The sequence below is a fragment of the Sorex araneus genome, chromosome 1 (genome assembly GCF_027595985.1).
Source record: "Sorex araneus isolate mSorAra2 chromosome 1, mSorAra2.pri, whole genome shotgun sequence".
NCBI classification, from domain to species: Eukaryota; Metazoa; Chordata; class Mammalia; order Eulipotyphla; family Soricidae; genus Sorex; species Sorex araneus.
The window spans coordinates 12,120,292-12,145,348 of record NC_073302.1 but is presented as its reverse complement, the minus strand read 5'-3'; the positions used below and the strand labels follow the sequence as shown (position 1 = coordinate 12,145,348).

General features: G+C 59.3%; 1 protein-coding gene across 3 annotated transcripts in view; it reads left to right on the top strand.

The window, feature by feature from the left end:
* GSN (gelsolin) overlaps positions 1-25,057 on the top strand; it is a 63,402-nt gene that overhangs the window by 13,317 nt on the left and 25,028 nt on the right. Inside the window, exons 2-3 of one of the 3 annotated variants that reach the window (XM_055146494.1) lie at positions 2,767-2,854; positions 24,767-24,971. In XM_055146494.1, the coding sequence (XP_055002469.1) occupies positions 24,776-24,971 (196 nt within the window). In that variant the 5' untranslated portion in view covers positions 2,767-2,854; positions 24,767-24,775. Of the gene's footprint in view, positions 1-2,766; positions 2,855-23,338; positions 23,497-23,573; positions 23,613-24,766; positions 24,972-25,057 lie in introns of those variants that run through there. The other 2 variants (XM_055146484.1, XM_055146491.1) reach the window with 2 other exon arrangements.

The following is a 25,057-nucleotide window of genomic DNA, read 5'->3' as shown; positions in this document are numbered from 1 at the left end:
GGGGACAGTACCCTGGGCCTCCCAGACAGAGAGCACTGGGGTAACAGTACCCTGGGCCTCCCGGACAGAGCACCGGAAGCGTTGGGTTGGTTGTAAGTCTTGGCAGGCACCAAACACCCAAACTCTGCTTTGCTCTGGCGCAGGGAGCCAGGGAATCTCTGGCAGCTCTTTGAGGAAGACCCTTAGAGCTCGGGTCTAAGTGCAGCATATCACTAACTGCAGCATGTTAGTGATACCCTGAAGAGTGTCTCACTGACCCCTGCCAAAACAGAACCGTCTGCACACTGTCTCCTCTACGGATACTCTTTGGGTAGCATTCTCAGCTGTTTTTCATATCAGACAATGCAAAATATATTTTGTATTGTCTTGTGCTTGGGGACAGGGCTTGGGGCTCGGGATAGAAACAGCCCAAATTTGGTGGTGGGAAGGTGTCATGGTGGTGGGATTGGTGTTTGAATATTAAAAATAAAATATTGTGAACTACCTTGTAAAATAAAAAATAAATTCCCTAGATCTAGGGGGCTGGGTGGGGGTGAAGGGAGCTTGACCCCCCCATCTGCCAGGTCCTTGCCTACCTCTTCCCACCCCACCCCACTTCGGACATGCGCTGGCCTCACCCCAGGCAGAAATTCACCAGGAATATCATTTCCTGCCAGCTCAGAACAAGCCCCTTTTGTGTGTTGGTCCCGGGGGCCTCGGACTCTCTCCACGGCTCAGAAGCTGGTGTGGGCAGAGAGACCTGGTGTGGGCAGGGGCCAGCTGGCTTGTTCACTCACCCAGGATGCTGCGGACCAGGATGAAGATGAGGCTTGTCCGTGAAAGAAGGGGAGGGGGCTGCTGGGAAGCCCGCTGGGGCCCTCGTCAGCTGGTCACTCTCTTTACCCCTCTGGAATGACCATCCACTGGTCTTGCTATTTGCCTGACCTGGAGCCAGGGCCGAAGCTTCAGAGGCAAGGCTGCCCAGGACAACTCACTGTCTGGGGGCCGGGAGGGGGGTTCCCCCAGGCAGAGAAGGATGGGACGGCCTTGCAGTGATAGAGCCCAGCTCACGGCTCGGGCAAGCACAGAGCCTGCTCCAGCTGCGGTATCGGTACCGAAACCGCACAGTGTAGCGCGAGCAGGAAACAGTCACAAGGATGCCATTGTTTCTATTAAGAGTCAGCATATGCCCGCCACAAAATCCTTGACATATTATATCTCATCCGATCCTTAAAATGCCCCAAGGGGACAGGCACAAATACAGTCCCTCTTTTATAGAGAAGGAACTGACTCGGAGGGGGTAAAGTTAACTCGTCCCCCAGTTACACTTCAGTTAAATGAAGGGTCATTTTGTTGAACTCCTCCAGAATCCTGAACCACAGCTCTGAGGTTCCTTTGAGGCTGATGAATTCAGCTTTCTAGTCACAGATGGTCTTATTCACAAATGGCACTTCAGGCTGGATTAATAGAGGTATGGGGTCCAGATCAAGGGAGGTGAGGTTTCTGCTCGCTCTGCCTCAGAAAGGACGCGTCTGAGGGTCTAACTCCGGACCCGGGGCTGCCCAGAGGAGCAGAGTTCCTTAGGAGGGGGTGGCATGAGGGAAGCTGACACCCGGAGCTGGAGGGAAGAAGGGGGTACAACGCACAGAAGAGTTGAGGGCTCCAGGATGCTGCCTTCCTCTCCAAGGAAGATTGGGGAAATGGGATCACAGTTCTGCTCTGGGTAACCTTTGGGGGGCTGTGCGACAGGCGAGGCACAGGGAACACCAAAGGACCACAGCGCCGTCCAGCCAGAGCCTCCCGGGGGGCCTCACAGCCTTGGCAGAGAGTGTGTCCTGGGAGGAGGTGTGTAAGAGGGGCTGGGGGCCACCAGGGAAGAGGGAGTCAGGAAATTTGCTCCTACATGGATGGCCAGGGAGGGTGTCATGTTGGGTGCAGTGAGTCAGAGGGAGAGGGACGGACTTAGAATGACTGCACGCATTTGTGGGATATTAAAAAAACAAACATAGTGGGGAGCTGATACCCAAGAGCAGTAGAAACAAGGGCCAGGAGGACTGGCCCGTGGGTGGAAGCTTGTCACAAGTGTGTGTGTGTGTGTGTTTGTGTGTGTGTGTGTGTGTGTGTGTTGGGTGGGTGGGGGTGGAGTGCAGTGAGAATACACAAGGGACCATCGTGACAGTAATAGAAATGATCAATCTGGACAAGAACTGAGTGCTGAAAGTAGGGAAAGCGATATGCATGATAGCCTTTCGGTAGCTGTAAGAAGGGGAGGGAGAGACAGAGACAGAGAGGCAGAGAGACAGAGACAGAGAGACAGAGAGGCAGAGAGACAGAGACAGAGACAGAAAGACAGGCAGAGAGAGACAGACAGATACAGGCAGAGAGAGACAGAGAGACAGAGAGGCAGAGAGAGACAGAGAGATACAGAGACAAAAGCAGAGAGAAAGGGAGAGAGAGAAAGAGAGAGAGAGGAAGAAAAGTGCCTGCCATAGAGGCAGGCGGGGAGGGGTGTGGTGGGAGGGAAACTGGGGGCATTGCTGGTGGAAAATGTGCCCTGATGAAGGGGCAGGATGATGGAACATTATGACTGAAACCCAATCACAACTTTGTAACTGACTTTGTAACAACTTTGTAACAACTTTGTAACTGACTAGCTCACTAGGATTCAATTAAAAAAAAAAAATGGGTCTGCGGATGCTGGTGGTGGGAAACGAGGGGACACCCAGGGGGAGGTGAGCAGAGGCCCTGGACCCCGCCGTGCTGACCACCTTGGCCCTTGATCCACAGGAGGTGCTGACAGCTGAGTGCAGTGCTCCCGCCTTGGTCCCCGAATCGCCCCCCGGAGCAGCCCACTTCAGCCTCGCAGCCCCGCAAGGTACGTGGAGCGGCGCAAACGCCCCACTGGCCGCCTGGCCCAGCGCTGGCTGCCCAGGGCGTCTGGGGGGACCGTGCGGGCAGCTCCCAGGCACTCGAAGGGAATCCCTGGGGTTCTCCTCAGGCGCCTGTGACCTCATCTCTCCGTGCCCTCCCAGGGGAGGGGAGCCAGGCAAGCAGACTGGGTGGGGACAAGGCTGGGCACGGTGCCCGGGCACCTGGGCCCCACCCGCCATGCTGCTGGCTCCCGTGTGGCTGCAAGAAAGTTGCTTTTTCCCTCTCTGCGCCTCCCTCTAGTCCCTCTCCCACCCTGCAAGGAGGTGCAGGAATTCTCACCCCGGGCTCTGGAGCTGGGGTGGGACCCAAGGAGGAGGAGGAGGAGGAGGAGGTTGAATGGGGTGAGTCACCGGGAAGGTGGATGAGTCACACCCACCTGAGTATCAGGTTCACATGTGAGAGCCCTGGCCTGGAAAGCTGGGGCCTGGCCTTGCCCATCTTTAACCTGATCTTAATTTCCCTCCCGCCCACCTCACCAGGTGGTCCTGGGACGTTCCCCCGGTCTCAGACTCCAGGGGGCGCTAGTGGGGGAACACAGGGCCACGTGGTATTGAGGAGGAACCCAGCCTGGCGCAGGCACAGCCGTGAATTTGCCCTTAGCCCTGAGTGTCACCTGGAAAACACCTGTGGCTGGTGACGTCGCCCGCTCAGAGGGGCGGAGTGGCGTGCGGGGGGCCTGGCGAGGGCCCGAGGGGCGTGTGGGAGGGCGCTCAGCTCCTCTTCTCCCCACACGCCGTGACATGCCCGTTCCTTGGCTCCTGACCGCTTCCTCCTCGAAGCAGGGGGACTCCTCGAAGGCCCAGGAGGAGGGTCCGCTAGCCGAGGGAGGACCCCCAAGCCCTGCGCTCGGTTCTGATGCTTTTTCTTGGATTTTGTTTTGTTTTGGGGGGTCACACCTAGCAGTACTTTGGGGCGGACTCCTGGCTCTGTGCTCAGGGATCACTCCCGGAGGGGGTCGGGGGACCAGATGGGAGGCCGGGGATCGAACCCAGGTCAGCCGCATACAAGGCGAGCGCCCTTCCTGCTGTCCTATCACTCTGGCCCCGACGCTCCGGCTTTGGATACTGCCAAGCCACGCTTGCTCCCTGAGGGACCTGTCACACGCTCTCTGGGGCTCAGGGAGCGGGCCGGGAGCTGTCTCCTGGCAGAGCCTGCACCCTCAGGGAGCCTCCTTCCTCCCCTCCCCGCCCGGCCCCCTGCAGGGGGTCCCACTTCCCCACCCTTTCTGCTGAACTTGGGCTCAGCCAAGGAGACCCCAGGGCCCCCTCCTCGTCATAACCCCAGTGCCATGCCCCCCCCATCTCAGGCCTACCTCTCTGCAGCTGGGAAACTGTCTCCCCTGGAAGCTGGAAGCGCCCCCTCCCAGACCTGCGGCTACTAGCACCTCCCCGATGGCTCCGGCGCCCCCTGGGGGTGGGTGTACGCACTGGGAAACTCTTTTGCGCTTCCTCTTCTCTCTAGCTCCAGCTACCCTCGCTCTTCTGCACAAACACCATCAACGGGATTCTGACCTCCTTGTTAGGAATCCTCCTTTCTCCCTCCCTCCCTCCCTCCCTCTTTCTCATCCTTCCTTCCTCCCTTCCTCCTCCCTCCTTCCTCCCTCCTTCCCTCCCTTCCTTCCTTCCTTCCTTCCTTCCTTCCTTCCTTCCTTCCTTCCTTCCTTCCTTCCTTCCTTCCTTCCTTCCTTCCTCCTGCCCTCCCTTCCTCTCTTCCTTCCTCCCTCCCTCTCTCCCTCCCTTCCTCCCTTCCTCTCTCCCTCCCTCTCTCCCTCCCTTCCTCCCTTCCTCTCTCCCTCCCTTCCTTCCTTCCTTTTTTCCTTCCTTCCTTCCTTCCTTCCTTCCTTCCTTCCTTCCTTCCTTCCTTCCTTTTTTCCTTCCTTTTTTCCTTCCTTCCTTCCTTCCTTCATTCATTCCTTCCTTCCTTTTTTCCTTCTATTTTTCCTTCCTTCCTTCCTTCTTTCCTTCCTTCCTTCCTTCCTTCCTTCCTTCCTTCCTTCCTTCCTTCCCTCCTTCCCTCCTTCCTTCCCTCCCTCCTTCTTTCCCTCATGCACACATTCACTTGACAGGTATTGGCCCTGAACGGATGTTGGAAAATCAGCCAAGTACAAGATTTCTCCTTCCTCGTGTTCTTACAATGAGTGGTTCTGAGCAGAGCAATTTTTCCCCTCCAGCTGCAAAGGAAAAGTACTTCGGGAGCCAGCATGTTTGGGGGAGGGGGGAATGAGGGGATCTTGCCGGTGCCACCCAAAGGAGAGCAGCGGGCTGGGGACAGGACCTAGGGGAGCTCGCTGGGGAGAGAGACCAGCATGCCCCGGACTGTGTGCAGTGCCTGGGGCAGGGAGGGGGCCAAGAGCTTCCAGGCCAGGGTCCACCTTGTCATCAGGGCCTGCCTTAGAGTTGAGATGTGACCCTGAGGTCACAGGGCACTGTCAGAACTTTGCACCGGTGCTAAGAGCCCCCAGGGTTGCACCTAGCGATGGGGGCGGGAGGTCAGGTGGTGCTGGGGACCAGACCCCGGGCCTCTGACATGCAAGGCAGATGTTCTACCCCTTGTGCCACATTCTCGGTTCCACTATTACGAAAGATGGTGGTGGGGGTTGGGAGGGTGCTCCTAAGCAGTGCTCAGGAGACCTGCGGCCTCTTCTGGTGTCTCTTGGCCATCTAAGTAGGCTGTATAGCTTGCTGCGTACATCTGGTGATATGCTGCTGCTCAGACCCAAGGCCCTGGGGCCACTAGAGCTCCACCTGTCAGTGCTCAAGACTCCATGTGGTGCTGGAGTTTGAACTCTGGGCCTGGCACGTGCTTGGTGCTCCCTGACCTCTGACCTATCTTCTTGGCCTCTCTTTGCGGTATTCAAGCAGGGAAGACGCTCGCCGGGATGGCAGTGAGAGCTAGCTCTTCAGAGAGAGACGGGCCTGGGTCCCTCCCGAGACCTCCCGTGGGAGTGCTTTCCGGTCCCTCCACGCCGTCCGTGGCCTCCTGGCGCTGGGTGCTGGGTTGGGGGTGTCCCGGGAAGAGTCTCCGGCCTCCTCTGGGCAAGCTGACCAGAGATCGCTGAGCTTCTGCGCGGGCCAGGGAAGGTGAATGAGGCCACGCCAGGCCCTGTGAGGTCCAGGCTATTCTGTGAGAGATTTGGGGGTGCCGGCACCCCACATGTGGCTCCAAGCGCTGGGCTTTTGGAGCTGGGGGTCAGGGTGAGGGTCTTTTCTCCCCTGGGTCAGACCAGGCTGACGGGAGTGTTGGGCGTTCAGACAGGGCTGTTCCCCGGAGCCTCTGTGCTTGCGGCCAGTGGGAGCAGCAGGGGGTGAGGATGGCGGCTCGGGGAGGGGGCAGGCGAGGCCCGGGTGCCCCGTCTGAGTCCTCTGGGTCCCGGGGAACCATGGGTGGCTCTGCAGCTGCGACGTGAGCTTGGGGGAAGGTCAGGCTGTGGAAGGCAGGAGCAGGGGCGTGGACGGGAGGGACTGTGCCGGAAGACTGGGTCACAGTTACATGCCCGGGTCTCGGCCCCCTGCTCTTGGCGGGACTCTCCCCCTCCCCCCCAAGTGTCCTGCACTGTTTCAGGCTAGCACTGGCGTTTGCTTGTACCCGGAGGCAACAGCTCTGGGCCTGAACCATCATTCTGGCCTGGGCCGTTCCTTATCCTCTCAGCCTCAGTTTCTCTATTTGTGAAATGGGAGTGGGGGATGGGAGCGATGATTCATCAAGAGGAGAGTTTGTCACCAAACTCTCTGTTCACTGTGTTGGTCAATGGCCCAGGGCACCCTGAACTCTGCTCCTTTATGGTCCTTTCCTGTGACCCTAAGCCTGTCCTTTGGACCGGGGACAGGCTTCCGGAGACATCCTGTGGGTGCAGAGAGGCCTTTGTATCCCTCTCTTCCCAGCCCCCTGCAGGGCTGGCAGTGTTCACCCCACGGCAGGCCAACCTTGCTTCTCACAAACACCACGGCAGCAGAATTATACGTAGACAGGTCCTAGGGCATCGTTCCACAGACACCTTCATGTGGCAGCCCAGGAAGGGACAGTGTCTCTCTCAGGCCACCCGGCACTTGGCTGGCAGGAATTGGACCTTTTCTCCCGATCACGGGTGTTTATCACAACTCTAACTCATTAGATGCCCATAAGAGAGAGAGAGAGAGAGAGAGAGAAAGGCCTCCAGTTGAACTGGAGAGGAAGAACAATGGGACAGACACCGGGGGCTGTCGGGACCTCCTCCAGACAATTCCCCGGGGGCATCCTGCAGGAAGGATTCCCGAGGACATCACATCTACCCGCCCTGGTTGACATTTGGGGAAACTGAGGGATTGGGAGGGGAGAGGTCGCCTCTTGCAGGCTCCCAAGAGAGGAAACAGAAGAGGAAGCCAGACCCACTTCAGCCACCGGGTCAGATGGTTTACGAAAGTGAGTCGAGGATGGACAGTGGTTTCCTGAGGAAGCCTGGGTCTCCAGTGGCGCTGAGAAGCCCAGGATGGTTGCGTGCCCACGAAGCTTCCGGGGTGGTTGCGTGCCCAGGTGCAGCGGGACCTGGCACAGCCATTTCAGACACCAAACCAGGGCCGTGGCCTTAGCCAACAGAGTGGGGTGGGGGTGTTCAGAGTCCCTCTTGCCCACTGTGCGTCCTGCCCACCATGGGTCAGGGCAGCCTTGGGGGCAGTTCTAACTCTGTGTGCATGCGTGCGTGCATGTGTGTGCGTGTGTGTGTGTGTGTGTGTGTGTGTGTGTGTGTGCGTGCTCGCTGAGAGGCTCCTGAAGCCTGGTCAAAGGAAGGGTCCCAGGAAGGCCTCAGGGGACTCCCAGTGCCAGTCAGACGCTCACCGAGATGAAACTATCCTTCTCTCCTTGCTTACCAGGGCCTGGGTACGAGCTCCAGGCTGAGCTGGCGCTCTGCCTGCTGGAGGCCCTGGTTCAGTCCTCAGCCCCTCACCGAGCCCTGAGCACCGCCAGGCGTGACCTCTGAGCTGGCTGGAGTCCCTGAGCACCACCCAGTGTGGCTCCATTATTCCTGATTTGCCATCAGAGAGGGACTCTGGGACTGTGACAGAAATCAGACCAGGGAACAGGCAGCACCAGTGAAGTCTGAGGGAGGCCACCAATTGTTTTTGTTTTGTTTTGTTTTGGGCCACACCTGGTGGTGTTGGGAGTTCCTCCTGGCTCTGTATTCAGGAATTACTCCTGGTGGTGCTTGGGGAACTGTAGGGGATGCCGGGGATCGAACCTAGGTGAGCCGTGTGCAAGGCAAGCCTCGTGCAAGCCGCTTGCTGGACTCTTAGTCCGGGCCTGGCCACCCAGTTTTATCACACGTGCGAACTTGGCCAGGCTATCGCCACAAATGGGCTGAGTCTTCAACCGAGCTAATGAGGAGTGTTTATAGGCTAGGCACAGACTGCACCACTCCTCAGGAAATGTTTCTAGTCTGAAGTACACAGTGGTTGCTGGCACCGTTGTTGACGCCTGCATCGTGGGTATGATCAGTCATCAATACAACTTTCCATAGGGACACACTTATTGCTTCTCTGACTCCATCCCAACGCTGCTCAAGCATTCTGGTTGGTTTTGTTCTGCTCTTGTTACGCTATGGTGACTAATCTTCAGAACTGGGGAGCAGTCAGACCCGTTCCCAGCAGGTTCTGGTCCAGCCCTCAGCCAGCCACACCTCTCCAAGCCTCCCAGAGCTGGCCATGCCTCTGAGCCTTTGCTTTGCTGTTCCTTCCCCTAGATATGCCATTCCTAGTCCCTAACAGCAAACTTCAAGACTCCAGTGGAACTCACCAGGGCCCTCGGGACTCTCTGCTGGCTACTCCCTCAAGTGAACTTCAGGGCCCCCCCCACCACGCTGAGTCCTTGAGGGCTCCCTGCTGCCCAGGAAGCAGGCAGAGAGATTGGGCCTTTCACGGGGGAGGGGGGGGGGAGCGATGTTGTGGTCAGATGTCTGGTTGTGGCCGCTTCCTGGGCAGGTCTGATGTGCTATTACCCTGCAGGTAACTTTGGTTACCTGCAATAGTAGGTATCTTTGGGGGATGAGAGAGTCTCCCCTGCCATGTCTGGGGTCCTGTGGGCTTCTCAGTCTGCCCCCAGAGATACTCTGGTTTGGTTTTTTGTTTCTTTTGCTTTTTGGGTCACACCCAGCGATGCTCAGGGGTTACTCCTGGCTCTGCACTCAGGAGTTACTCCTGGAAGTGCTTGGGGGACCCTATGGGATGCCGGGGATCGAATTCAGGTTGGCTGCATGCAAGGAAAACACCCTCCTTGCTGCTATCACTCCGGGACCAGAGATACTCTGGGAGCCCTGTGGTACCTGAGTCTTGCTCGTACCTCTGTGCTCTCTCCCGAGCCTGAGAGGCCTGGAGGGGTGAGAGGAAGACTCAGAGCCAGCTCACCCTGTAGGAACCCAGATCCCTGTAGCTACTCCTGCCCCCCTAGGGCCACCCTCTCTGAGCCTCAGTTTGCTGATCGTGAAGGGGCATGACACTCGCCATCAATCAGTTCAGGGGGCCACCTCACCCCAACCGATGGCTAGGAATTCACCTCGCTGCCTCCTGTGCGTCTGTGTGCCATCAGGGGTGTCATTCACAGACGGGGACACTGAGGCTCAGGACGGGGACCAGCCTTCTGCGGGGCCCCCCTGGAAGCTGGCAGCCAGGAGGAAGGGCCTGTCCTGGGACCCTGCTCTGCCCCGTGCTCTCCTCCGGTGCTCTGGCTCGTTGCCCCCTGGGCCTGTTCTGTCCCCAGATCAGGGGAGGCTTTGTTTGGGGATTGTTTTTCCTGAGAAGTTTGCTCTGCAGGGCCAGGAGATGACTCAGAGGCCTGAGTCACCGGGCGGTGAGGGCCTCCCAGCGCAGGGGGAGGAGGGGGACGGGGAGGGGACCCCATTTCTGCCCTCTGGCTAAGCCTGGCAAGCCCTTTCTCCTGCCTGGACTCAGTTTCCCCAAGTGTGAGAGAAGGTGGCTGGACTGCTTTGGGAATCTCATGTTCATCTAGAGGCCCAGGGGCTACACCTGGGGGTGGGGGTCGACCCCCTTCTGAGAGCCCGGCCTTGTTGCTATAGGGGTGAGGGTCCCCTCCTGCCTTCGTCTCCTGTGGCTGCCTGGAAGGTTCCAGAACACCCCTGGTTTGCGTTTGGGAGGGAACCAGGGCTCAGGGCTCCCCACTCCCAGGGGCCCCCCTGCTCAGCCTCTGAGTGACCGTGTCCACTCACTCTCACGCCGGCTGCTTGGGAGGAGTGGACGTGCATGGACTTTGGCTTTCAAAACAACAATTTGTAAAGGAAATTAACTTTCATTGTTCAAGGAACGTTGCATGTTATTTTTGCATAAACATCCTTCACCCCTTTTAGTTAATTCAAAGATTTTTCTTTTCATTTTTTTTTTTGGAGGGGCTGGGGGAGGGGGGTCATACCTGGCGATACTAGGAGTTACTCCTGACTCTGCTCTTAAGAATCACTTCTGACAGTGCTCAGAGAACCCCGTGGGATGCTGGGAATTGAACCTGGGTCGGCCGTGTGCAAAGCAAATGCCCTACCCGCTGTACTCTCTTTCTCTGGCCCCTAATTCAAAGAGTTAAAAACACTCTATGGAGTTAGGCTGCCCGCACGGTACTCCAGTGCGAGACCCTGTTCATCACCCCAGCAATGCCCTGTGCCTGTTTGCCGGGCGCTCGGCCTCCACCCCTGACCCACCCCCTCATTTCCGTCTAGCACTCAGACCCTCACTGAGGATTATCAGCCTCTCTGGGCCTTGGACTCATTCTCTGGAACAGCGGGGATAACCCTATTATATTCCAATTATATTCGGATTCTAATTATATTCTAATTATATTCTAATTATAGCCGCCTATTTGGATTTCCCTAATGTGATAGGGTGATCAATACATGTCAGCAGTGGGCACATGGGGCCTGGTATGTGGCATGGAGGTCACAGACAGGTACCCGGGCCTTCCTCTAGCAAACCCAGAAAATATTGTAGAGGGGCTGGAACAATAGCATAGTGGGTAGGGCGTTTGCCTTGCACGCGGCTGACCCGGGTTCGATTCCCAGCATCCCATATGGTCCTCTGAGCACCACCAGCGATAATTCCTGAGTGCAGAGCCAGGAGTAACCCCTGTGCATTGCCAGGTGTGACCCGAAAAGAAAAAAAAAATTGAAAAAAAAAAGAAAATATTGTAGAATGGGATTTTCTGGGGAGTGACACCTGGCTGTGCTCAGGGCTTACTCCTGCCTCTGCACACCAGGATTATTCCTAGCAAGGGTTGGATCCCATGAGGTGCCAGTTATTGAACCCAGCTCAGCTGTGTGTAAAGCAAGTGCCCTAACCACTGTGCTCTCTCTCTGGCCCCGAAGCAGGTGGATAGACTCATTCTGTGCCAGGTATTTTCTTTTTTATTTTCTATTTTTGGGGTTTTGTGGGCCCCTGGGGGCTCAGGAGCTGCTCCTGGCTCTGTGCTCAGGGATCATTCCTGATGCTGTTCAGGCAACCAGATGTGGTGCCGGGGATCGAATAGGGGTCCACAGCATGCAAGGCTGGCACCTTCCTCTCTGTGCTCCCTCTCAGCTACCCACAAAGCCTCCCAGGTGCCGTGTCTCTTCTTCCCGCCGTGCCCCTGCTACACGAGTGCTAATGTTTAACCCTCCTACCTGCCAGCCGGGGAGACTGAGGCACGGGGAAAGGAAACACCTAGCAAAGTGGAGGAAGGACAGGGTGGGCTGGACCAGCGTCTGTCCCAGGACCGCGGCCTGCAGAGCCCGGACAGGCCTCTGACCCCACCTCCAGGGACAGGATCCAGGATGAGCGTGGCAGTTGAATGATGGCCCATAGCTCCGTCCCTGCCATTGTGTGACAGACGTCACCGCATCGTCTAAGGAGTAAGTGATGTGGAGTGCAGTGTACAGAATGTGCAGGGGTGCCTGCACAGGACAGGGGAGGGAGAGGCAGGCCTGGTGCAGGGCTAGGACACGGACACGGGGTCGCATCTTGGGACGGGCACCCGCCCAGGGGCCCTTTTCCAGGCCAGGCCTGGGGACCCGCAAGCAGGTACAGGAGCTCGTGCTGCGGTTCTGTGTCTCCCCCCTCCACTGCCTCTTCTCCCGACTGCCAAGGAACGGCCCCCAAGCCCCCACTCTCCTGCCCGCTCAGACAGGGGGCGAGGCCTCGAGCCAAAGTCGGGGCTCAGGAAGAGCCTGCCAGGGCCCCGGGGCCCCCACCCCCTTCGCAGAGGCAGCTGGGAGCAGCTGGGAGTGCCAGGTTGGCTGGGCCAGACCGCGGAATTTTCCTCTAAGCCCTTCTCCCGCCCGCCCCGTCCCTGGCGGCTGAGGGGCTCTGAGGAAGCCGCCTTCCAGAGAGAAAACTGTCCCAGCTGCTGTCCCGGCCTCGGGACAGGCATGGTGGCCTGCAGGGGGGTGTGTGGGGGGGAGGGCAGTCATCCTGTGCCCACCAGCCTGTGCTCAGGGGCTGATGATGAGGACAGGGAGGCTCAGGGAGGCCGAGGGCTTGCCCAGAGGCGGAGCCAGCTGGACCTGGAGCCCGCGGTGGCCGTAGGGCAGCAGAGCGAGGGGGTACAGAGGGTAGGTCCGTGGGGAGGAGGGCCAGCGGGTGACAAGCACGTGGCCAGCAGGTCCCAAAGGGCCTCCAAGGTCAAGCCAGGGGCTCCTGGCCTCTGCTGCCCACCGGGTCGGGCTGGGCCGGGCACTGAGCAGGAGGGTGCCGGCGGGGTGAGTGACCGGAGAGAGAAGTTGGGGCTGTGCTCCCAGAGGAAGAGGGGGGACACCAGGCTGTCCCTGTGGGGTGGAGGTGGGCCGTGAGGGTCAGTGGGAGTGTGTGTGCTCTAGGGAGTAGCCCCCACTCTTCGGGGCTCTCCCTGCAGGAGGAGCGGGAGCTCGAGGCTACTCTCCAGCCCTGGAGCTTCCTGTGGGGGCCAGGGAGGTGCCCGAAGGGGGCACAGGTGCGGAGCTGCCCCCCTCCAGCCCGTAACCTGCCAGGCCCTGCCTCTGCGCTGGGGCCTCTTGAGTGTTTCCAGCTGGTCACCGCTTGTCTGGGCGGAGGAAGCAGCCAGCACATTCCCGTCCTACAGGCTCTCTGCAGCGCCAGGCGTTGTCCTGACAAAATAATCCCAGGAAAGGGCCCAGCAACAACAGAGAAGAGCCGAGAAGTCTGCGGAGACGCTCAGGGTCAAGAGCAGCGTCTCTCTGACCCTCAGCGCCGGCAGGTGGAGTTTCCTCCCACAGCGAGTTCTTGCAAGCCAGGGCCTGGGGGGGAGGGGAGCTCTGTGGGGTGCGGGGTCACATGTTCCAACTCTCCCAGGGAGTGAGGGCCTGGGCTGGGCAGGCTGAGGGGAGCAGAGGAGAGAGGATGGGGCGTTAGGAAGGGCGGAAGGCCTGGGGAGCTGCCTGGAGACTCTCTCTAGCATAACCCCCTATCCGTGCCTCCAGCCACGCCCATTGGCCTCTGGGCATGTCGGGGACCTTCCAGTCTCCCCACTGCCGTGGCAGGACACAGAGGTGGAGGTCACGGGTGAGCAGTTCCGGTTCATGCTACAGCTCCCGTCTCTGTGAGCACAGTGCCAGGCCGGGAAGTGTCCCCGCAGTCTGCAGAGACAGAAACGGAAGCCTCGGCCCCTGTGTCCGAGCGCGTGGGGCATGGCCCTGTCCCACCTGAGCCCTCCCTGTGCTCCCCAGCTGGGGGCATTCTTGGGGCTCACCGGCCCAGGCCTTACCTGCCTCCTCGCGCCCTCGCAGCTCCAGGGACTTCTGTGTATCCCCGGGCAAGGAAGAACTTCCTGCGGGCAGGTGGGACATGCTGGCCAGCTGCATAAATACAGTCCCCTTTGCTCTTTCTTTCAGACCCCCCAAGACTCAGAACCCGAGATTCTGAGAGGCTGCTTGCCACCTGCCCTCTCACGCTGGGGTCACCCCTCGGCACCACAGCCCGGAGGCAGGGGGAGCGTGAGAAGAGGGAGGAAGCTGACAGTTTTTAAACATATTTATTTATTTATTTTTGCTTCGGGGGTCACCCCCAGCGATGCTCAGGGATTCCTCGTGGCTCTGCACTCAGGAATTACTCCTGGCGGTGCTCGGGGGACCATATGGGATGCTGGGAATCGAACCCGGGCCGGCCGCGTGCCCTACTATTGCTCTGGCCCTGGAGACCAGCAGTTCTGAAGTTAAAACAGCACTGACCTGACTAGAACACAGGACTTTGGGCGGCGCCTCGTGAGAAACCCACATCCACTTCTACGACACTTGTGCCCGCCAGTTCTTCACAATCCATCCCTTTGGCCTGATTTACCCACCCACCCCCCGCCCTTAACCATCAGTGGGTCTTACTGTCGAAAAGGTTATTTTTTCCCCTTTCTATTACTAGTTTACTGAGTTTTCTCATGAATAAGAGTTGCATTTGTTCAGAGCTGTTTATCGGTACAAATGTGCATGTAATTTTCTTTTTCTCTAATAATATGATAGCTTATGTGAATCAATTTTTTAAAATATTTTATTAGTGAGTCACTGTGAGGTACAGTTACAGACTTATGAACTTCCATGTTTGCATTTCAGTCATACAGTGATCGTTTACCCATCCCTCCACCACTCCCCATTCTTCTCCACCAATGTTCCCAATATCCCTCCCACCACCCCCACCCCATCCCCCGCCACTCCACCCTGCCTCTGTGGCAGGTCATTCCCTTTTGTTCTCTCTTCGTTTGGGTGTTGTGGGTTGCAATACAGGTATTGAGTGGCGTCTACTTTCAGTTCGCATCTTCCAACCCGAATGGGTCCTCCCAACATCCTCTACTTGGTGTTCCCTTCTCTAGCTGAGCTGCCCATTCCCCCAGCATGTGAGGCCAGTTTCCAAGCTGTGGGGCAGACCTCCTGGTCCTTATCTCTACTACTCTTGGGTGTTAGTCTCCCATTCTGCTACTTTATATTCCACAGATGAGTGCGATCTTTCTATGTCTGTCTCTCTCTTTCTGACTCATTTCATGCAAGAGGATACTTTCCGGGTTGATCCACTTATATGCGAATTTCATGATTGTTATCGTTTCTCCTTCCCTTAGGGATTGCGGTGTCCACGGCTGGTGCACTGGCTGTTCTGTTTGTGGGGGGCTACATTGGCTGGGGTGCTGGGGGTTCCAGCCAAGGTGCTGGGTTTGCACTTGGCATGTGGGGTGCGACTTGGGGTCAAACCCAAACACTCATGGCCTCCCGTCAAGCAAGCAGGTGCTGTCCCAGAGGGATGCTGCAAAGTTTGTGTTTGAGCCCAGCACTTTGGAACGGGTCTTTCGGTCCCCTCTTCCTGTCTCTGAGAAGGCCACTCGAAGTGGGGACTTCCCAGCAGAGTGGGAGGACCCAGGGGCCCCTTATACATGGTTGGTCACGCAGTGGAGGACCAGATGGTTCAGTGCTCAGACTGAAGATGGTGGTCCTGGCGCCCACCAGAGCCACGCCCAGGAGTATGGCTGGGGGGTGGGGCGGCATTCAGTGTTGGGGATCAAACTCGGGGTCCCGCTCGTGCAAGGCATATGCTCCCGTCTCCAGGCTGTCCCCAAGGGCCCGAGTCCCAGGGAACAGCAGTTGCAGCTTCTTTCATACATGCAGCCTCCGAGCCTGGTACCGTGCATAGCCCCTGCTGGGTTTTCCTTAACTCAATCCTCACGGCATTTGTGGGCGGGAGTTGGGGGAGTCCCAATCTTCAATTGGTGAAGGAAGACGTTGAGGCTGAGAGCAAATGCAACTTGCTCACACCCCCCGCTCCCCGCCCAGAGCTGGAATGGACTAAACCCAGATGGGGGGGGGGGGAGAGAGATAGTTACAGAGCTCCAGGCACCGGCCTCGCCTACGGCCGTGACAGTGGTTCGAATCCCAGCGCCACTTGTGGTCCTCTGAACACCCCCACGTGTGGGCCCGGAGCACCGCCAGGGTCTGTCCAAGCACCAAAACAAACACGAAAATTGACTCACCTTTGGAGGGGGGGCCTTTCCCGCAGCCAGGCCAATTCTTTTTATCCTGTTTGGAAAAACTTGCTCTCGGAGGGGGGCCTGCCTGGCGTGGATGGAGACGGTGTCCCTGGGTGCCACTGGCCACAGCACTGCACGGGGGTCCCTGTCTTGCGGCCGATGCGCCTGAGCTCCCCTGTGCACGGGCCGAGGGGTCCGGAGGGGCCGGGAGACCCTCTGCCTGCAGCCCACGCCCGCTGCATAGGACCCACCTCCCTCCCAGAGTCTGCCTGAGCGCTGGCAGGAGCCATCCTGGGCCTGGCCCCGAAGCCAAATCTGGCAGCTCCCGGGCACGGGGTGAAGGAGCGGAGGGGCCAGGCTCTCAGAGGGTGACCTCTGGCTCTTGGCACCTGGCCAGGGCGGCCTCCACAGCGGGGCGGGGCCAGGGCTGTGGCTCTGAGAGTCGCCTCCTGGAGGGGGCTCCGGCCGGGCGCCACACACCATGTCCCTGACAGCTGTCCACCCCCGGGACAGCTGGGGCCAGCTGGCCCTGGCCAGGCGCCTTGTCATGAAATGAGGACTCCGGGCGGATGGCGGCCTGGAGCTGACCGGGTGCTGGGGCCTGAGTGTGCCTTGCCGGTACTGGCTGTGTGACTTCCAGGGTCGTGCTCCCAGGTCCAAGGAGAGGATGGAGGGACAGACCCTGCAGTGAATCAGTCCCCCGTGGGGTGATGCACCCCAACAGTCTCTCTCTCTTTCGAGCTCCTCAACAGCTTGCACCTGGGCTCCCTCTCTCCCTATTTGCAGATGCTCCCTCGATCAGAGAGGGTAAGCACCTGGCTCCAGGCCACACAGCACAGGCAGAACTCAGGCTCTCCCTGAAGGGTTGGACCTTTCTTCTGTGAGACTCCCTGGGGTGTGCAGAGTGGACATGGCATCTGGGGTCTTGCTTTGGGGGCACTCCCCCTGCCAGGCCTTGGGTCTCCTCCCTACCCCTGATATGATAATGAGGATCCTTTGTTGGGGGGAGGCTCCCCAGCAGTGCTCTGGGGGGCCCTGATGCCACTTAATCACCGGGACAGATGCTGGCAGTGCAGCAATGCTGAGGGCTAAGACATTAGTATTTGGGGCCCTCTGATGCCAGGGATTGAACTCAGGGTCTGGTGCCTGAAGGCCAGTACCCCTAACCCCTGGGGTACATGCCCCCCACCCTTCCCACACCTCAGATCTCTCCCCATTTCATTCCATTAAAATTTTTTTTGGGGGGGCCACACCCATTGGGTGCTCAGGGCTTACCCCTGCTCTGATCTCAGGACTCACTCCTGGTGGTGTTCAGGGGACCCTACTGGGTGCCAGCGATGGGACCTGCGTCAACAGCTCGCAAGGCCAACACCCTCCCCGCTGTACTATCTCTCCAGCCTCTCCTTTTTTTTTCTTTTAGGGTCACACTGGCAATGCACAGGGGTTCCTCCTGGCTCTGCACTCAGGAATTACTCCTGGCAGTGCTCAGGGACCATAAGGGATGCCGGGAATCGAACCCAAGTCGACCACGTGCAAGGCAAAGGCCCTCCCTGCTGTGCTATCGCTCCAGTCTTTCCTGTTTTTTTTTTTTTAATTCTGTTTTCAAAGTTAATGTTGGGGCCACCAGGGTGACTGTCCAGCTCAGTGTCCGGGGGTCCCTCCCTGGTCATGCTCAAGGGTCCCCGAGGTGCGAGGGATCCAACCTGGGCCTCCTCCGTGCAAGGCCTGGAGCCCTTCCAGCCGTCTCCCCAGGGCTCCCTCCCCGCTCTGGAGATGAGGAAACGGAGGCACGGGCTCACGGGCTCTCCAGCACGTGTCCTTCACGCCCATTGGACTCCCAGGACCATCCAGAGGCCAGTGCGGTTCCGCCGGGTTTCATAACTGCCTGTTGTTTACTGACCATTATCCCAATGAGCCCCGGCCAGAGGGTGGGTGTTCTGGGAGGCCCCATGGGCCGCGGGGAGCCAGAGAGCAAACAGGCCGGGAGGGCGCCCCGGGAGGGGCCGGCTTCCCGGGAAGTCCAGAACAACAGCACTCGGGCCAGAACAGAGAACAGGGCGGTTCTGCCGCCCCTGGCCTCGGCCCTTTGCACATTGTGGTCCAGGGGGGGGGGGGGGGGAGGCCTGTGGTCAGGGCAGGGGCAGGGCTGGGCCCCCTTCCTTGAGGCTGATTCTGATAAGCGGCCTGCTGTGTGTCCCACGCTGGCCGGGACTCGGGACCCCCCAGACCAGAGGCTGAGATCTCAGCGGCCCGAGCAGGGCAGGGTCGAGGTGGATGGTATCCCGGGAGGGAAACAAGCCACGGGCAGTGGGCCCAGCCCAGGCTCTGAACTGGGGGCTCCCAGCGGACGTTTAGGGGCCTCTTCTGCTGGCCACGGTGTGTGGGGGGGGGGGGGGGTGGGGGGGGGTGGGGACTGTTGACAGGCTCCTGGCCTGGGCTCTGACAGGTTCACCGTGACCCTTCGCCTGGAACAGGCCCTGTTGCTCGCTGCCCGGCTGGCCCGTGCCAGAAGCTTCCCGTACCCACTTGGGATGGAGCCAGCCCCAAGCGTCTCCCTCCAGCTTGGAGCCCTGAGTGACTCTGCACACACTCTCCGGGTCTCAGTTTCCCTGGATGTAACAGTCCCCCTCCTTCCCCCCTCCTTCCCCCCACCCCCGCTCGCACGCACACACACTCACACACACACAAACACACATACACACACACACATACCCAGAGCCTCAGCACTGAACACCCCCCTCCGGTGCTCCCTCTACCCTCCCAGAAAACCCCTGAGCCCCGTCCCAAGGTGGCACACGGCCTTGGGGACAGCAGGCGGGGATCCCAGCTGGCTGGATTCACCTGGCGCCCCAGTCTGGTGGCCCATTGCCTGGATCTAAACCCCGCGGTTCTGAGACATCAGGCTTCGGATATGGTTGCGGGGACCGGGGCTGGGGCCAGTGCTGCAGATGGAAGCTCTGAAGCCGGAAGAGGGACAGCATCATGGCCCGGGTCACCCAGGACGTCAGGGGCAGAGCTGGGACGAGCCTGGCCTCCACCCTTCTGCCCACGAGCCCTCACTGGTGGCCGGCGCCCTCACTCGCCTGGAGGCAGACATCCTCCTGGCAGGGCACGGCCCCGCCGTCCCCCTCACTGTCTCCGTGACAGAGACCTGGGGCGGGGGGTGGAATGTGAGAGCCTGAGTTCCACAGGCAAGGCTGCAGGGTCTGTGTAATCGTTAACATGGGGGCCAGGAGTCCTGGACTGTAGGCAGAGACCCCTGGGCCAAGGCCGAGTCCCAATAGCCCTCTGTTAATCAGTGACCCTTCGGGGGGTGTCCGCCGGGAGCACCAGGCCTGAGCCCCCGAGTGTCCTGGATGCAGCCCTGAGGGCCCCCGGGCGCTGCTGGGGTACCCCCGGGAATCCCGTCCCTCAGGGCCCCAGCAGCACCGTGTGCAAGGGCCCAGGCATCCAGCTGCCAACCACTGGCTGAGAATTACCACCGGGCCCCCTGGGACTCTGGAGGGTCCGTGTAATCATTAACGTGGGGGCTAGGAGCCCTGGACTCAGGACCCCCCCATGAAACGAGTATATCAGATACATAGTTGTAAATACAGCTCACCCCAAAACAACAGGATTTGGACTGCATGGGTCCCATTATAGAAGCATTTCCTTGTAAACAGTTGGCATCAATTTATGGGTCTGATAAATACAATAAACGTATTTTTCGATGTTTACTGTTCTTTTTTTCCTATCTTTCTTCCTTTACCTGTCTCCCTTCCTCCCTCCCTCCACCCCTCCCTCCTCCTTTCCTTCCTTCCTTCCTTCCTTCCTTCCTTCCTTCCTTCCTTCCTTCCTTCCTTCCTTCCTTCCTTCCTTCTTCTTCCTTCTTTCTTTCTTTCTTTCTTTCTTTCTTTCTTTCTTTCTTTCTTTCTTTCTTTCTTTCTTTCTTTCTTTCTTTCTTTCTTTCTTTCTTGCTTTCTTGCTTTTTCTCTCTCTTTCTTTTTTTCTTTCTTTCATTCATCTGTTCTGTCTCTGGCTCTCTTCTTTACACTTCTTCCTAGTGTTTGCTTTTCCCTCCTTCCGTGGCTGTACGAGGAGAATATGGGACTCATGCTGCATAGACATGCACCTTCATGGGCTGTTTATGCCCTTGGCACAGTTTCCGGTTGACAGCAGGTGGCAGTCATCAGGTCTGGGGGGAATCAACAGTGACACCAGGATTTTTGACTGCACAGGGGAGCACTGTCCCTAATTCCCACTTTGTTCAAGGGTCACTTATAACTTCAAGCCCTCCAGCAACTTGTTTTTATTTTTTGTTTTGGGGCCACCACCAGCCTTGCTCAGGCCTTAATCCTGGCTCAGTCCTGGCAGGTTCAGGGGAACCTTTGGGGTGCTGGGGGTCGAACCCGGATCAGTCTCATGCAAGGCTAGTGCCCTGCCCTGCTGGACTATCGTTCTGGCCTCTTTTTATTTTTTATCAACGATATTGAGGTCAAATGTGCATATTGAACAACTTGGCCATAGAAAGCGAAGCACGTGAGGTGATTTGGGATCTTATACTTGTGTGTCATCACATCGCAATGACGCAGGGAGAGAGTGCTCGAGTCTCCCCACAAGGCTCCGAGGCTGGGGAGGTGGGGGGCTTAACTCAGCCACTGGCAGCCACACAGTCGAGCGAGAAACTCCGCTTCTGCCCTTCCAATCTACCTTGAGAGTTTGGGAGTTTATGCTCCCTGCCTCTTGAAGGAGTTTGCAGAGGCAGGCCCCTCTGCCTCCATGGAACAGAGAGCTGAGCCATTCCAAGCCTTGGGGTGGCTTCGTGGCTGAGGGGGTCTCTCATGCCTGCTGAGGACCCCCTGATACTCTGGTGCTCAGCATCCCTCTGCGACTACAGAGGCATACTTGTGGATTTGACCAGGACGTTTGGGTCCTTGCTGCTTTCCTGCCCTTGGACATCCATGGACATCCCTGCCTTCCTCTGTCAGCAAAGCCAGGACGTGGTGCTGTTGTTGCTCTGAGCCTTTCTCAGATGTGTCAGAATGTGGGTGCGTGGAGTGATAGGACAGTGGGAAGGGCACTTGCCTGGCGTGAGACCCACCCAGGTCCCATCCCCGACACCCCCCTGAGCCTACCGGGAGTGATCCTGAAGCACAGAGGCAGGAGTAAGACGTGGGCACCGCCAGATGTGACCCCAAAACAAAATAAAGAAAGAATGCAGGCCAGAGAGGAGAGACTCGGGTGGTTCCTGCTTCCAGCAACGGCTGTATGTGAGAGAGTCCGGGGGTTTCTGGAATCCTGATGCCTCCAGGGAGCGAAGCTCTTTCTGAATTTAGCTCTGCGGGCTCGGCCAGACAGATAGCCCCAAGGGCATCGCTCAGGCATCACTCTGGATCAAGTGCAGACTTTGCGGGTCCCGGGACGCGCCCTCCTCCCTGGCCTCCTCTCTCCTCTGTGTGCCCAGATGCCGTGTCTGCCCGAGAAAGCCTTCACTGCTTCCTCCTTGTCCTTCACTGCTCCCTCCTTGTCAGGCCAACTCTCAGGTCCCGTTCTCCTGGAATTCTCTCCAGATTACCATCTCTGTGCACTCCCTCACCCCCCTATCAGGTCCACATGCCCCCCATACATGGGACGAAGTTACTGGTGTGGTCAGGTCCCTTCGGCCAGATTCGAGAGCTGGAGGGCTCCAGAGGCAGGGAGCGGGCAGCGTGCCAGGAACACTCATCTTCCTGGCTGCGAGCCAGGCTGCTCTCACAGACAGATGCAACCCTCTGTGCGTCTCCTACACCCATTCAGCAGATAAGGAGGCACGTCAGGGCCTGGGAGTTGGCTCAGCAGGCAAAGCCCTGGCTCTGCATGTGAGAGGTCCTGGGTTGGATCCTAACCCTGTCAAAGCCGAAGCAAAACACACAACTCTTAGGGCTGAAGGTGTGGCTCAGTGGAAGGGCCTTGTGTGGGTGAGGTCCTGGCTTTGATCTCTGGCACTGCAGAAGAACAGAACAGGGCTGGAGAGATAGCAGTGGGTGGGGCCCCTGCCTTGCACACAGTCAGCCTTGGCTCTAACTCTGCCCCCCACCTCCATGGTCCTCCAAGACCACCAAGATTGCAGAGCCAGGAGTCAGCCCTGAGCACCACTGAGTGTGACCCCCCCCAAACCAGAAAACAAGCAACTTCCCTGTAACTTCCAGGCAGAGACTGAACTCAGTGGTCTCGAGTCCTCCAGAATTCTTCCTGTCTGGGCGCCAGGAGGATCTGGGATGCAAAGGGAACTTGGAAATAGAGAAGTTGGGGCCAGGGGGGAGGTGGTGGAGCAATGGGGTCCGGTGTCTTGATATCCCCGCTGGAGGAAGGTGCCAGGATTTGGGGGAAGAGGCTTAATCCTGTCTTTCCTGGAGGCATCAATGAGGACTAAGCTGGAAAAAAAAAATCACTCCCCCCATCCCCAAATATCAATAAAACCAGGCAGGAGCAGGGCCTGGCTAGTGGGCCTGAAGGCCAATCTGAAGTCATCAGCGCAAGGTCAGTCACAGGGGCCAGAGAGGCCATACAGCCGGTAGGGCTCTTGCCTTGCACGCCACTGACCTGGGTTCAATCCTGAGCATCCCGTACGGTCCCCTGAGCCCCACGAGAAATAATTCTTGAGCACAGAGCCAGGAGTGACTCTGAACATTGCTGGGTGAGACCCAACACCTAAAGAAAAGAGAAAGATCAATAGAATTGGGGACCATCCAAACGTTTTTAAATAGAAGGGGGAAAAAAGGTTGTCTTGGATAAAGTAGAGCGAGCCTTGGCAGGAGGCTGGCACCCTGCCCAGCGCCTGCCTCCCCCCTCCTGCCCCTTCCCCCACTCCCTTCCCCAGGGTGCCTCCAGCTGGGCGCAGCCTTGAGCTGTCCGAGTGGATCTGCCAGCATTCAGATTATGATCCTGGCGCCCCCACCCCACCCCCGTCTGTGGAATGGAGTGTCCAGAGTCCCCCGCTGCCCGCCCCCTCCCCCCCCATAAAGGATGTGATGAGGTACCATGTGGCTTATCCCATGTCAGTGACATGTGGGAAGTTTCCAATAACTACAAGCAGCTGGGATTTTCTTGGGGAGGGGGGTTTGGAGTGCAGAAAGTGCTGGCAGAGGCAGCGCTGGGAAGAGGCGGCTCGCAGCGGTGCCCTCGGGAGGCTGCCTCCCCTTGCAGCCCCGCACCCCCAGACTCGCGTGCGCGTCCCTGCAGCGTAGCGCCCCGGGAACGCCTGTTGTGTGTGCCGGCTCTTGGGCCCGGTCTCCGTCTCCACGCGCGGGGGAGCGGGGTGAAGGGGCGGCCTCGCCCCGTCCGGTCGGTCGGTCCCTCTGGGATCCCCGACGTCTCCAGAATCCAGGCCAGATCCCCGCCCCTCCCGGCCCCGCGGGGGGCCTCCCCCCGGCCCTGGCCCGAGCGCGCGCTCCCCCGAGGGGCGGGCCCCGCTCCAGCGGGGCTGGGCGGGCGGCTACTTAAGGTCGGGGCGCGGGACGCTGCGCTGCCCAGCCGGTCTCCCTCGCCGGCCCCGCGATGGTCCCGCACGGCTCCGCGCCCGCGCTGCTCTGCGCGCTGGCCCTGGCCCTGTGCGCGCTGCCCCCCGCCGCCCGCGCCGCCAGCACAGCGCGCGGGGCCGCACCCCCGGCGCGCGGGGCCCCCCAGGGGCGGGTGAGTGTCCGGGGGGCTCCCGGAGTAACTCTCTTATTGTGTAAGTTCTTGCAGATACAGCGCTAGGAAAAGGGGAGTAATTCAGGTCTAGAATGGAAAAACTGTTTTGTTGCTTTGTAAGTATCCCGCGCTGCTTCCGGGGCTCCGGTGGAAGAGGGTGGGCGCCTCGGACCCCGCCTGCCCCGCACCTTCCAGGCTAACCTCGCCCGCCCGCGGGGCCAGAGCGCTCCGCCCTTTGGCCTCCGGCTTCTTGCCCCCTGGTTCGTCTCCCCTCCCCCGCGCCCTTAATTTCCCCTCCCCTGCGTCAGCTTGCTCCGTCCGTTCCCGATGCATCCCGCGGTCTCTCTCGCGGGTCCGGCCGCCGCCGTCCAGTCTCTCACACCTGCTACCTGCGTCCTCCCGTCTGGCTTCTGCCCCCTCTGCTACCGAGGAGCCGACTGCCTGTTTCTCCCGGATCCAGCTAACTGCCCTCCCGGGTCCCTTGTCTTAGCCCCAGCGCATGCCTGACCGACAGCCTAACCGTCTCCCCTCCAGGCTCCTGCAGAGCCTGGCCGCCCCCTCCTTGGCTTTTCCAGGAAACGGAATTTGGGGGGATGGGATGCTGGGGGACTGGGGCAGGAGGGAGGAGGCAGGCAGCGAAGGAGGCCACTTGGGCTCGGTCGTCATCCCTGTTCTTCTGGGTGGTCAGCAGTTGGGCTGAGAAGACACCCCAGGTCCAAGGACGAAAAGCAGCGGAGTGTGACCTTGGACCAGCCTCCTGGCCTCTGGGGACCTGCTTTCCTCCACCGTGTGGGCTTGGACGCAGGCCTCCCTGAGGGCCGTTAGCATCCCGAGAGCCCCCTGGGGAAGCTGCGTCCATTGGAATGCCCCAAATTTATCACTGCCCTGTGATGGGGGGGCTTCCCATGACCCCCGGCCTATGCGCTTGGGTCCTGGAGTAATTCCGGCTATGCCATCTCCTAGCTGGGGAGTCCCTAGCAGAATCACATCACCTCTCTGTGTCCCCATTGTCCCATCCCACTGGCATGAAGAAGGGAAAGGGGGGTGTGTGTGAAGCCTTCCCACCCACCCCCGACCCCCCACGTCTCCGGGAGAGCAGGAGCGAGTTGCTGGCCAAGGACTAGAGGAAGGGGCAGGAAGGGAGTCGACGTAGCATGAGTCTGAGGCACTAGCGAGAGCCTCTCGATGCCGGAGGCCCCCGTCCCCGTGGCTGGGGTCCCTCCCTGGGGGGGCTTCTGCCCCTGCTCACGCCCTGCCCGCTCTCTTGCAGCCCAGCAGTATGGTGGTGGAGCACCCCGAGTTCCTCAAGGCGGGCAAGGAGCCCGGCCTGCAGGTCTGGCGCGTGGAGAAGTTCGACCTGGTGCCCGTGCCCACCAACCTCTACGGCGAGTTTTTCACGGGGGACGCCTACGTGATCCTGAAGACGGTGCAGCTGCGGAACGGGGCCCTGCAGTATGACCTTCACTACTGGCTGGGTGAGCCCCTGCCACACACCGGCCTCCCGGGCGGGGCCCCGGGCAGTGCCCACAGGGGCTGAGTCTTGGTCGAGCAGGATGCAGGG